Source organism: Corythoichthys intestinalis, unplaced genomic scaffold (genome assembly GCF_030265065.1).
Source record: "Corythoichthys intestinalis isolate RoL2023-P3 unplaced genomic scaffold, ASM3026506v1 HiC_scaffold_23, whole genome shotgun sequence".
In the NCBI taxonomy this organism is placed as follows: Eukaryota; Metazoa; Chordata; class Actinopteri; order Syngnathiformes; family Syngnathidae; genus Corythoichthys; species Corythoichthys intestinalis.
The window spans coordinates 12,138,040-12,152,699 of record NW_026651592.1 but is presented as its reverse complement, the minus strand read 5'-3'; the positions used below and the strand labels follow the sequence as shown (position 1 = coordinate 12,152,699).

At 38.1% G+C, this 14,660-nt stretch overlaps 1 protein-coding gene across 16 annotated transcripts in view; it reads right to left on the bottom strand.

The window, feature by feature from the left end:
* The window catches only part of LOC130911137 (CD166 antigen homolog A-like), a 164,712-nt gene that overhangs the window by 18,840 nt on the left and 131,212 nt on the right, over positions 1–14,660 (bottom strand). For 15 of the 16 annotated variants that reach the window (XR_009061979.1, XM_057828874.1, XM_057828875.1 and 12 more), the window contains one exon: positions 10,792–10,913. The exons of the other annotated variant lie outside the window; for it this stretch is intronic. Coding sequence is in view for 14 of the 15 variants with exons in the window: in XM_057828874.1 (XP_057684857.1) it covers positions 10,792–10,913 (122 nt within the window). In the remaining variant the exon portion in view is untranslated. The remainder of the gene's footprint in view (positions 1–10,791; positions 10,914–14,660) is intronic. 16 annotated transcript variants of the gene reach the window in all.

Here is a 14,660-nt window from a genome sequence, read left to right as displayed (position 1 = left end):
TGAAGTATGCCAGCGGGTCACGTACGGATCACCTGGCTTTGTTCCTTCACCGCCTTACCGGAGCGTTGGCGCCTGCTCATTTGTCAGGTAAGCGATTTTCATTGCTAAAGGAACACCTGGTTGTGCTGTAACGATAATGCAGGGATTCTGGGATTGACAAATTCAAATCTAGCTTCACGTTACCATTGTTTTTGCTTGTTTTTGATACTTGTTGCTTGCTCTTGTGGGATTATAATCAATACATCTAATTTATTCTGCATTTTCTAATCAATAAACATTGTCTATTTTGCAAAAGTGTGCCTGTTACTGATTCACCGCGAACCTGGAAATTTCGGAAAACAGTGCTTTTCTCTTATCATACCCCTGTAGTTTTCATTTAATTATTTAAAGTGATTCTACCCAAAAGTATTTTATTTCTTAAGACTAAGGCTGCAACAACGAATCGATTCAATCGATTGATAAATTAGTTGCCAACTAAATTGATCAGCGATTTTTGCCGGCAACTATGAGCCGTCCCGTTTGGGTCCTTGTTTGTGTGTAAGGCGAGGCTGCGTGCGTGCCAGTTGTTAGAGCAAGAGAGAGAGAGCTGACTGCTGCAACTGATGGTGCTGCTGGATTGTCAAATAAATAATATTACTAAATGTTGAGAGTTAGACTGTCTTTTAAGTTGTTAGATCCAGTTTGTCTCCATCAGTGGTGAGTAAATTTAGCCAGTTGTATTTGTTTGTGTTCTTTGTTAATGAAACCTTACTGCTCAGCACAGAGTGCAAAGCTAGTTAGCGATTATGCTAATTTGTGTCTTAAGTGTCCATTTGTATCGTATTTTAGAGCAGCATATTACCACTTGAGTTATTGTTAGATAGTAAATTTGTCTCATTTCTTTATATAGAAACCACACTCATAAACCCATTCACATAACAGCTTAGAATCTCCTTTCAACACAAACCCAAACTGTAAATAGCCATACAAGAGAGTGTGCTTTGAAATTGGTTTGAATTTATGAACAACTGTTTGATAAAGAAAACGGATTCATTACAGTCTGCCTCCTCCTTATTCAATTTTGCTGTTTAGTTTGTTTAAAGAAAATAAATGAGTTGACACAATTTATATCAGCGCTCTGCCCACATGACAAAAAAAAATGTCAATCAGCAGCACTTTTTAAAAATTTGAATGAACAGGACTTTTGTCTGATTTGTGTAGTGAGAAATTCTTTTTATGTTTAATACTCAGAACCTTTACTAAAAACTAACAGGTTTTGTGTAGTGAAAACAGTAGAGTTGCAGACTACAGTACAGTTAAGTCAGGAAGCTGTAATAAGATATTGTACTGTACTATGATCTTTGTATATCAGGATTTTCAATTATCCTGGATCCGGATGCACGTATCACCCCCCCCCCCAAAAAAATTGTGGATTCACATTTGTTTTTACAGCATGGCAAGTTATCTGAAGGACCACGAGGAGGTGATGTTCTCCAACAAGAGCTTTGTGTTCAAGTACACGCTACCAAATGCTGAATCCTCGCAGGGAAAAAAAAAACACACCAAAGACTAACCAGCCACCCTTTCAGCACTCATACATTTCATGCTGGATGCATTTAACAGTCCACATGAGTACCCATTAATTCACTTCCTTGAAAAGATGTCTAAAATGGGTGTAATTATTTTTTTTCTTTTTCATTTGACAACTTAATTGACTTAAATTGCAGATAATAAAGGTAATATTGCTTGACCTTTTGTGAAATATACATTTTAAAAAATACATGATTTTCATATGGATCTGGCGGATCGGTGCAGCGTCTGCAGTGATGTGGACTCTCTGCAGCTCTGGCGTGGTGAAGAAGTATGGGGGTTATATTCAGGCATGAAAATGGGTCAGGGGTTAAAAAGGTGAGAAGGGTGTGGAGGAAATATGTTCCAGTACACTGTACACCCCAACAAAATATTGAGCTCTGTCGACCCACACTGTGTTTCAGCAGGGCGATGCAGAGACCGGTGGAGGGGCGGGTGCTCGTAGATCAAAAGGAGCACTTGAACAAGTATTTAATACACCTTAAAACAACATAACTTCAATTTTAACCAGCTTTAGATAATAATTGGCTGCGACTGTGACATACTTTAATTGGGAGGGGGCAACAGTGAATAGAAATCAAAACTGTCATCAACACTTTCTGGCTGTGACTCAGTCAGTCTGCCTCTTTTCTTCCTTCAACCTCTGCATCAAAACTTCCTTCTTCAACTTGTTCATCTGAGAACAAACCACATCAGATGGTCACTGAGCCACCAACAGCACAGTTTTCTTAAAACTATTATTTCATTATTATCCATACTTAACAACTCTAGCACCTAATGATTAATAAAGCAATGACATAAAAATCTTATAGAAAAATAACCTTGTAATTGTGTTTATAATTGTATTTAATACCCGACTATCCTTGCAAACTTGTTCTTATCAGGTCTGCTATTCACCCAGCTGATGAGGTATCCACTGCCTTTAGCAGCCTCATCTAACTCCTTTTTTTATCCCTCAATCTCCCTTCCCTACGACGCATGTCTATGTAATGTAATATAAATATTAGGGCTGTCAAACGATTAAAAATTTTAATCGAGTTAATTACATCTTAAAAATTAATTAATCGCAATTAATCGCAATTCAAACCATCTATTTAATATGCCATATTTTTCTGTAAATTATTGTTAGAATGGAAAGATAAGACGCAAGATGGATATATATATATTCAGCATGCGGTACTTAAGGACTGTATTTGTTTATTATAACAATAAATCAACAAGATGGCATTAACATTATTAACATTCTGTTAAAGTGATCCATGGACTGTTGGTCCATCCATAGACTTGTAGTTCTTTATGAAAAATGTTAGTACAAGTTATAGAAATTTTATATTAAAACCCCTCTTAATGTTTTCGTTTTAATAAAATTTGTAAAATTTTCAATCAAAAAATAAACTTGTAGCCCGCCATTGTTGATGGCAATAATTACTTACACTATAAAATCAGTCGCACCCAAGCGCCAGCAGAGGGCAGCAAAACTCCGCAAAACACAATTAACAAGTGGGCCTTTCACTCCTCTGTCATTTAAATCTGTCTGAGCTGGGCTAAGTGCGTTAATTGCGTCAAATTTTTTAACGGGATTAATTTAAAAAATTAATTAACGGCCGATAACGCGATAATTTTGACAGCCCTAATAAATATTTAAAAAAACAAAAAAACAGACTCCCCGGTGGCTTTTAGTTTTAAAGCTTTCTTAATTTCTTTCTCTCTCAATAACGATGGAGGTAGATTTGTGTTATTATTCAATCAAAAAACAAAGTTACAAAGTTGCTTCAATCAAAATACAGTGTATACTTTTAATCACAAAAAAGTCACTTCAATAAAGAAAATTGTTTTTGATTGCAAAAATAAATTTGAGACAAAAAAAGCATTTGAAAACTATTTTTCTAGATTGAAACAAATTTTTCCATTGAAGTAATGTTGTTTTGCGTTTGGGCCACATTTTGGCTAGGACATTTGTGTCTTTATTATTCAATCAAATAAGTTGCTTCAAACAAAAAAATATATAAAAAAAGAAAAACTTTGCACATGTGTCAATCACCGTTTAACAAAGCCTGAGAGGGTTTGAGTAGACTCACTATGAAGCATTTAATAAAGCCAAGCATTTTCTTACTACTTTATTCTTGTTTAAAAATAATTCGGTGGGGCAGTAACATGTTTAAAACTTATCATAATTCTTACATTTTGAAGTGCTTGAAAACCATTTATAAATGATACTTTGGTGAAAAAAGTGAAAAAACATGTTTTATATATATGTATTTTTTTTCCTATGTGAAATCTGAATAAATACATTGAACACGCACAAAAAAATGGGGGGGGGGCTACTTCGCGGTTTTCACTTATTGCGGCGGGTTCTGGTCCCCATTAACCGCGAAAATCGAGGGATCCCTGTATTTCTGAAAAGCTTAGCAAGAGTCATTCCCACCACTCGTCGGGCCGGTGTTGTGCTGACACCGGCCGTCAGCTCAAGTCACAGACGAAAATAACGCGTCTCAGGCGGACGACGGGAGCGATACGAGGCGCCCCCCTCCATCCGAGAGCATGCCGCTTAATTTGACTCGACAGTGTGTTTCTTCGTCTATATTACCGCTAAATACACAAGCTTGACGCCAATTTAACGGGAGCTATTTTTTTTTCATGGGAGATTTGGCTAGCTCTGGCAGTGTTCAAGCTGCAACGAATGGCAGGAACTTTTTTATATCGCAAAATGTGAAAACGATTGAAACCATTACTCACCAAATTCAATCTGCTGGCAAATACAGGCAAGTGTGTATGCTTCGCTCTGGTCTGCCCCGGTGTGGATAAGGCCTGCTTTTTGTTTTCGCAGCTTTGCAATGCATCCAAAGGCTCTCCGAGCACTCTGTACACGTAAGGAGTGCGCGCGTTTGGAATAAGGAAACGCAGCTTGGGCCGATGATTGGTTCTCGTCAGCGAAGCATCTAGAAGGATTTGCTGACTGTCCAAGTGTCACTTATAAAAAGAACCGATTTCTTAAGTGCTCAGTTTACGTACTAAGTTAATCACATGATGATAATAATAATAATACTTAAATAAAACCTCCCGACCCCCCCCCCCCCCCCCCAAAAAAAGAATTTCTCCTCGGATCTACGCAATTCACGTAGGTCGCCCTTTTTGACTTCAAAACGGCGAATTTCGCCGAAAGGTGAGAGATTTTCATGCCTGTATATTGCTGACACTCGACTCCTCTGCTCGTCGGTTTCTTTTCTCTGCGCGCTAGGGATGGGCGGATCGATACCAAAATATCGATATTTCGATCCAGCGCGTTAAATTTTAGGTATCGATCCCCAAGCAAAAATATCGATATCTGGAATTAATATATTATATTTTCTTTGTCAATTTTGGGGTATATTTTTGTGCACCCTTTTTGTACTACTTTTCCCTTTCGCATTCTACACGCACGTAAGCAGTGCACACACATAAGCAGTGCACTGGTGTGTGCTCCCGCCTCCATTCACGTCCCTATCCTGTGTCGAACAGCATGCTTTTCCTCCGCCTCTCACGCCTAATTTCTTACTTAACCTTATTATTTCTTATTCATTTATTATTATTTCTTGTGAATGTATGTTTTATATTTGTATTTTTTCATGAAATGCTTTTCCATATTTTTTATGTTACATACAATTAAATGCTTGATTTCTTATGTTTTGTTGCTACTTATTTTTATTTTGTTAAAGGTCTGTTTCAATTATTTCAAGATGTTTTTTTTAATTAATTTATTTATTTTTATTATTAATTTTTTTAAATTTCAAAATCTGTTTGAAAATTGTGTTCGTAAAATAAAATTCAAAAACGGCAAGTGACTATTGATTATTGGTTTTGTTTTTAGTGATCTACCATTTGAGGGCGGTAACATGCTACTATTAATTCGTTCTTTAGTTAGATCAAAACTATTTAATTTTGGTAGATTAAAATTTGATCAAATACAACGTGTGGCAGGGAAATGTTCTGTGCATATGAATTTAAGGATCATGGTTAAAGAGTGAGACTGACTAATCAGAGTTTATTGTTGATGGATTGGTTTGTGAGTTTGAGGTAAACTGCTTTGCTCGTTATTAAAAGCAGCAGTTTTCCATTGCAAAGCATATTAGACACAAAAAGACACAAGAAGTTTTTGAGTGCTTGATGTAGTTGTACATTAGATATCATCAGAATGGCTGAGAACACTGCAGGGTTGTTATATATATATATATATATATTAGGGCTGTCAAAATTATCGCGTTAACGGGCGTTAATTAATTTTTTAAATTAATCACGTTAAAATATTTGACGCAATTAACGCTCTAGGCCCGCTCAGACAGATTTAAATGTCAGTACAGTGAAAGGCCAACTTGTTAATTGTGTTTTATGGAGTTTTTCCGCCCACTGCTGGCGCTTGGGTGTGACTTGCATATGTTATGTGGCGTAATGTCGCCCTCTGCTGGTGATTCAGTGCAGCTGATTATTTGGGTTTCGGCGCGCTTTTTTGACGTGATTATATGTCGACGCGAACTCACACTAATAGACAGTGCTATTCAGACCAGCTAACGTCCGCATCCAGTATTCAGTGGCAGTTCTCATAGCCCCATCACACTGTTTGTGTCTAATACATGCATCGCTTGTGAGTTCTATTCCTCCTTTGTTTATATTCATGAGCATTAGATAGTTATTGATGATGTGTATTTGAATTTGTTCACATATATGGTGAAATGCAGTTACATTGTTAGATGCTTGTGAGCTAATTGGCTAGTGCTACTGCTCAAATGGACACGTGTGTGTACATTTTATGTTATTTTGTGACTTATGCAAGTTATTGACACATTGCCTTGTTATTTTCAGTTTTACAAAAATACAAGAAACGTGCTCCTGTCAAAAAGAGATGACTTCAGTAAAGCCCATGCTACTTTGCCACACCGCCTGATTTCTTTTTGGAACTTATGTTCGCTATCTGTCAATTTGTGTACTCACACACATTGAGGACAGAATAGGGCTACTAGTTTATTTTTTGATTGAAAATTTTACAAATTTTATTAAAACGAAAACATTAAGAGGCATTTTAATATAACATTTCTATAACTTGTACTAATATTCATCTTTTAAGAACTACAAGTCTTTCTATCCATGGATCACTTTAACAGAATGTTAATAATGTTAATGCCATCTTGTTGCTTTATTGTTATAAAAAACAAATACAGTCCTTATGTACCGTATGTTGAATGTATATATCCATCTTGTCTTATCTTTCCATTCCAACAATAATTTACAGAAAAATGTGGCATATTTTATAGATGGTTTGAATTGCGATTAATTGCGATTAATTACGATTAATTAATTTTTAAGCTGTAATTAACTCGATTAAAAATTTTAATCGTTTGACAGCCCTAATATATATATATATATATATATATATATATATATATATATATATATATATATATATATATATATATATATATATATATATATATTAGCAGTGCAACGGTTTGCGGTTCAAAACCGAACGGTTCGCCCTGTTCGGTTCAATACGCCTTTATGAACCGCGCCTTTTTGGTTTTGCAATTACAGTAATTTATTCCGAACGCTTGTGGAATGAATTGGTCAAACTCTCTGTGCCTGTGTGTGACGTGAAGCGCAGCTGTGGAGAAATTCCCGCCCCGCGAGTAAATGTCCAATCGCTGTCAAGCACCTGTGTAATAGGAGCCGAGTAACGCCCTCTCTCGCTTACGAGCGAGGTGAAAGTGAAACAAGAAAGAAAACAAAAAAAGTTATGGCGAGCGGAGGAGTCGACAGACCGAATTTTGAGGAAGCACCGGCTTCTTTCAAATCTGCGGTGTGGCAACATTTCGGTTTCCCCGTGGACTACAATGCAGACGGAGAGAAAATATTGAAAAAAAACATAAAACAATTTGCAAGCATTGCTCAGCGCTTGTTCCCTATGCTAACGGCAAGACTTCTAACATGACCCAGCAGTCAGCACTTCAGCCGGCATCACCCAAAGACATCGCTTTGTCAGAGCAGGACAACCCCGAAGATGACACCAGTGAAAACACACGGGTCTATAGAAGAGGCGTTCCAAAAGCCTTACAATATCAGGTCAGAAAAACACAAGAAAATAACCCACGCAGTGGGGATTTGCATTGCAAAAGACATGCAACCATATCCCGTGGTTGAAGATGCGGGCTTCGTTAATTTAATTGCAACGCTTGACCCGCGTTATATTGTTCCCTCGCGGACATATTTCGGCCACAACATAATCCCCGACATTTAAGAAATGGCACGCAAAGCCATTGAAGATGATTTCACGAAAGCACATTGTTTCGCCCTGACCGCTGATAGTTGGACATCCCGTGCTACAGAGTGCTACTACCTAACTGTGACGGTCCACTATAATTCATACCTGTCAAGTTGTACGGTCTCGTCGTAATTTGTACAAGTGAGCACTGGTTTTTAAATGTGTACGCCGTCCGTTACGTTCAAAATCTGCACGTTTTTCGTGCATTGCGTTTTTTTTTTTTTTTTTTTTTTCCATCCGTTCGGATTTGGTCACCGTTTCTGCAAGGAGCCAATGTTCGTTAATACTTGAATGACACGAGAAAAGTCAGACACGGAGAGGGAAGAGTGTTTGTTGAGACGCTGTAGCAAACGCGATGCTAGGCTAGGTGGCTCCAATTTCCTGACCGTGGCCGACATCATACAATCTACGCCTAGATATCTCATGCATATAGAACTACAAGCGAAATGACACTCGGTAGCGTTAGTAAACAGCCGCCATTTTAGAGCAGTATACTTCTCAGAAAGGCTCTGTTGTAGTAAACCTTAGCAACTTTTTATCCAAAATACTCCTAAATCGGCAAAATCTTGACTTGAGTCTATCTTTAAAGGATGAAACAGTTATAAAATTTTCACATGTCGAAAGTAGACGGAAGGGAACTAAGGCAAAAACGGGAGCAATTTTATCAACTTTATCGGTTGATTCACAACATCAAATGACCTCCAAACATAGCAAAGGTTACTATGTTTTTGGGTTTTTTTGTTTAGTCTTTTATTTTTTTAATGAAAAAAAAAAACATGAAAGATATCACCAGTTACTTTGCCAAGTAACTTTTTTACTACTGTGTGTGTATTTCAGTAGTCAGTCACTACACTTGCCAAAGAGCTAAGAGGCATTTTAACAGTCAAAAATGTTTAAATCTTAAGTGTTTATTTCATTTTTTTAAAAGCAAAAAAAAAAAAAAAAAAAAAAAAACGCAAAACGCAAACCGAAACAGTGATCCCAAAACCGAGGTTCAAACCGAACCGTGGGCTAACTGAACCGTTGCACCCCTAATATATTATATATAATATTATGAACTTCCTGTTTGAAAATTGTGTTAGTAAAATAAAATTCAAAAACGGCAAGTGACTATTGATTATTGGTTTTGTTTTTAGTGATCTACCATTTGAGGGCGGTAACATGCTACTATTAATTCGTTCTTTAGTTAGATCAAAACTATTTAATTTTGGTAGATTAAAATTTGATCAAAAACAAAGTGTAGCAGGGAAATGTTCTGTGCATATGAATTTAAGGGTCATGGTTAAAGAGTGAGACTGACTAATCAGAGTTTGTTGTTGATGGATTGGTTTGTGAGTTTGAGGGAAACTGCTTTGCTCGTTATTAAAAGCAGCAGTTTTCCATTGCAAAGCATATTAGACACAAAAAGACACAAGAAGTTTTTGAGTGCTTGATGTAGTCGTACATTAGATAACATCAGAATGGCTGAGAACACTGCAGGGTTATTTTATATATATAAATATAAATATTATGAACTTCCGGAATCGATTTCGGATCGGGACCGCAATATTTGGCCTAGGTATTACTTGGTATCGGATCGAATCCAAAATCACTGGTATCGCCCATTTCTACTGCGCGTTGAGCGCATGCGTCACCAACCTGTCACGAAGCTTGGAGAAAAGAAACCGACGAGCAGAGGAGTCGAGATACGGAGCGAGAGCAGGAGGGGGAAATTGAGCGGCAAAGAGTAGATTTTTTTTTTTTGCTCAATATTATTTTCTGTGTTCAAAATCTACGATTGCTCGCTTAAAATCTTTAACTGCTCGCTCAATATATTTTTTTGTGCTCGAAATCTAGGTTATTTTTGCTCAATTTCCATTATTGCTCGCTCAGAAGAGTGTCAGCAATATAACCCCGTAAAGAAGGAGCTGAACCGAAAGGCGAAGCTCTCAGTTTACCAGTCGATCTACATTCCTACCCTCACCTATGGTCACGAGCTGCGGGTCGTGGCCAAAAGAACAAGACCTCGGATACAAGCGGCCGAAATGAGTTTCCTCCGCAGGGTGTCCGAGCTCTCCCTTAGAGATAGGGTGAGAAGTTCAGTCATCCCGGAGGGACTCTGTGTGGAGCCGCTACTCCTCCTTGTTTAGAGGAGCCAGTTGATGTGTCATCTGGTTTTGATGCCTCCTGGAGAGGTGTTCTGGGCCTGTCCCTCCGGGCGAGGCCCGAGGTAATGACCCAGGACACTCTAGAAAGACTATGACTCTCGACCTGGGAAGACCTTGGGATCCCACCTGAGGAGCTGGTTGAAGTGGCTGGGGAGAGGGAATTCTGGGCTTCCCTGCTAAAGCTGCTGCCCCCACGACCTGACCCCGGATTGAGCGGTAGGTGATGGATGATGGCTCTTACACATAAATAACATTACATTAAATATAGGGATGGACTCTTTCCTTGATATCTCATGATTCAATTTTAATATTGCAAACAGATTAAAAGAACACTTTCATTTGGATAGAAGGCACCAAGGGAGATTAAAAATGATGCTTTTGCTTCGGTCTCATGTGTACAGTATGATGTCTGACATGTCTTATATGTTTGATTTCCTAATATAATTCCAGTGAAACACCAGATGTCGCAAAAAAAACAAACAAAAAAACAAAACAAAATCAAAACATGTCAGGCAATAGGCGTGCTTCCTTAATGTGGAACAACACTTCAATTAGTTTCTTCATCAAATAGGGGGGAAAAAATAGTGATTTTTGCATGCAATGACTTCTTATAAACCCCCTTCGATTCATTGGTTTTGCAGGCCCATACCAAGGAAAATATTTATTGATCAGAACACTCCTTTTTCTATTGCTCATGTAGTTTTCCTAAGGAAGGAATTAATACCATTTCCTTTGCTTCTTCCTTTGTGTGTGTATGGTGGTGTAAGTGGGGGGTTGGATACATACCGAGGTGCCAGTGATGCTCCAGGAAAAAGATGGCTTTGGAAAGCCCTCAGCCTCACAAATCAAGACTTTATGTTGACCATCTTCACTACGTTCTTCGGACAGATGACTAATCACAGGAGCGCCTAGAACGAGATGCTGTTGTTTCTAAGTTCTTTTTTCCATTTTCACAAACACACACACAATAATACGCACACATGTCCAATTTAAAGTGAGGACCTAAAGCAAAAGCTGGGAGTATGGGGTATCAGAATCCCTAATACAGGTGTCTGGTCCCTGTATGACTGGGTTTGCCGGTTGGAAGTCAAATCCGTTTACAGTGAGGGTTGGACTCCACCAAGGCTGCCCTATGTCACCGGTTCTGATCATAACTTTTACGGACAGAATATCTAGGCGCGGCTGAGACGTTGATGGGGTCTGGTTTGGTGGCCGAAGCATTGCATTAACATGCGCGACTGTGGTTTGGTTTGCTCTCACGTAGTTATGACACGCCCGTCACGATCGAAATGCATGATGGGAAGTTGAGGCAACCATGACTGTGAGTGGTGGCTGTCCATGTAATATGATGTGTGCCGTCTCACTTCAAGTGTGAAGATCCTTGGGGTTGAGCACTGTGGAATGCACAGCTCCAGCATGAATCAAATATGTGTCATTCTTCCGCACATCGCTTGATACGTAAATTAGCAAAGCAATGGTATGAGCGCTGATAACCGATTCTTACTCTCGCAATAGCCGAGTCCTTGTTCTACTATCGAAACATTGACGATTTACCAGCTATTTACCGTCGATTGGTTAGTTTGCTATCGATACAGCCGTATCGCTCGCCTGTCAAACCGATTCTCCGGTCGTGTCGGTTTATCCTTCTCAAGCTTAGTATACATATCTACACATCTTGACACTGTCCGTGTTCAATCCTCGGTTCAAACTCAGTTGTTTTTGGTAGCTTTTGAAAGCCTAGGCTGTAAAGAAATTCTAAATATCCATCTTGCCTCCTCAGCTGTAGTTTTGGCTAAACAAAGCAAAGGACAGTCTCTCAGGTGCTCGTCACGTGATCCGTTCGAAAATAATTTTGACCCATTATGAAATACTCTGTAGGATTCTTGTTCATTTTATTCATTTTTGTTGTGCGTTTTATTGCTTTACAACTTTTATAGACAAAGACCTAGTCGTTAAAATGTTATTTTGAAGGGGAATTTTTTGACATCAGGATGAATCTTGGAGATAGCGGGTGTTTAATTAGTTGTTGTAGTTGATTTGAACAAATTCCGTGCAGTTTGTCAGTTATTCGTTAGTTTCAGGGTTACGGAGTGTCTAAGCTATTGCGAGTCAATGGTGGTTGAAATCAACTCCATCGACTAATTAAACCCCCCGCTAACTCGAAGATTAAGCCTTATGTGAAAAATTCAATTCCATGCGATGACACTTTTTTGTTGTCATTCTTATGTTGAGGCAGCAAAGGGAGGAAAAATTGGTCTAAAGTAACTGATAAATTACTTTTACAGTAACTTAGTTACTTTGATAATAAAGTAATCAGTAAGGTAACTAGATTAATTTTTTGAGGCGTAATCAGTCATTGAATGACTTTTTCAAGTAATCTGTGGAAGGAAGGTAGAGTAGCCAAAAACGTTACTCAAGCAAAAGTCGCGTTGCTTCAAAATAATATTACTCAAGTAAAAGTACTCATCCAAAAAATGTACTCAAGTACAGTACAAGTAAAAAGTATTTGGTGAAAAAAATACCGAAAGTGGGGCAAATAAGTATTTTGTCAACCACTAATTGTGCAAGTTCTCCTACTTGAAAATAATAGAGAGGCCTGTAATTGTCAACATGGGTAAACCCCAACCGTGAGAGACAGAATGTGGGGGGAAAAAAACAAAAAACAGAAAATCACATTGTTTGATTTTTAAGGAATTTATTTGCAAATCGTGGTGGAAAATAAGTATTTGGTCAATACCAAAAGTTCATCTCAGTACTATGTTATGTACACTTTGTTGGCAATAATGGAGGCCAAACATTTTCTGTAACTCTTCACAAGCTTTTTACACACTGTTGCTGGTATTTTGGACCATTCCTCCATGCAGATCTCCTCTAGAGCAGTGATGTTTTGGGGCTGTCGTTGGGCAACACGGACTTTTAACTCCCTCCAAACATTTTCGATGGGGTTGAGATCTGGAGACTGGCTAGGCCACTCCAGGACCTTGAAATGCTTCTGTTGCCCTGGCTGTATGTTTGAGATTATTGTCATGCTGAAAGACCCGGCCACGTCTAATCTTCAATGCCCTTGCTGATGGAAGGAGATTTTCACTCAAAATCTCTCGATACATTGCCCCAAGCATTCTTTCCTTTACACAGATCAGTCCTCCTGGTCCCTTTGAAGAAAAACAGCCCCAAAGCATGATGTTTCCACCCCCATGCTTCACAGTTCACATTCAGTATTCTTTTTCCTCCAAACACGAGAACCTGTGTTTCTACTAGGCCTGAACGATATTGGAAAAAACTATTGTTGCGATTTTTTTGGGGTGTGCAATATATTGCGATATTATATTGCAATAGTAATAAATTAAAAAAATAATAATAATAATAAAAATATATATATATATGTTTTTTTTTTTTTAAAGAAATGTTCACTGAATGACTTGAATAGCTGTTTGGAAATACTTTGCATGACACACCGTGACCACAGTGTATTCATATAATACCGTTTCATTAGTGAATGATTAAGATTGCTGTATGAAGGGATCCAGGAAGCCATGTCTGCTCAAAATAGATAATTTATTGAACACAATATTTGACACTTCAACAGCAGCAAATATATTACATGACAAATAAAACAGCAGGTGCATTCGTCCCCCAAGTTTTTGACAAAATATAACAATAAATAAAAACTTCTGTAAAATAACAAAAGTTGTAAACATATTTGAACAAAAATATTAAATATGACAAATAAGAGTTGTTCACAAACTATAACAATAAATAAAAACCTCAGTAAAACAACAATAAAGTTGTCAACATATTTGAACTTAAATATTAAATCTGTCAAATAAAAGTGCAAGTGCATTAATCCCCTGAGTTGTTTGCACAAAATATAACAATATAAAACTGTAAAACTGCAACAAAGTTTTAAAAATATTTAAACAAAAATATTAAGTATCAAAACTTTATGTGCAGCTGTACTATAGTTATTTGAAAAATACGATTTACAATTCATTTAAATATAAAAGAAACAAACTCAATTCAGCTTGTAAATAACTGAACTGAATAACTGCAAATAACTGTGATGAATAACAGAACCACTTTAACTCCCAAATTTCCTTCCTTCCTGATAGCTGTCACATGAGTAAAAACGAAAAGACATTCCTGCAGCTGTGTTATGTATTTGTCTGCATATCGTCCACCTTCCTTGCTCAGCAATTCTCAACTGGGTCTCATAGGTTTTTGGCCAAGACAACTAGTTTATCCACCATTGCAGGCTTGAGACAAGAACGTTGGCACGTAGCAATGTTCCCACCTGGACTAAAAAGCCTCTGATGGGAGGCTCGTAGCAGAAATGCATAGATACCTGCGTTTTAAATGGTCCCATATGTTCGACGGATTACTTCTTGTTGAGGCAACCACGGCGAGGCACTGTCAACAGGGCTGTTTTTTGTTCCTTATAATCTTGTCGATAGCCAAAATACTTCCAAAACTCCTTTTGGAGACAGTCTTCCCTATTCAACGTGTTGCTTGCTTTCACTTTGAAAACGGCCCCTCCTCCCTCCGCTCTGCTGTTCGGCCCCTCCTCCCTCCACTCCGCTGCAGCAGGGGAGGGGGAGGAGCCGATGACTGCGAGTTGGAGGGAATGAGAGGCTGTCCTTCCTGCTCCTTCCTCAAAA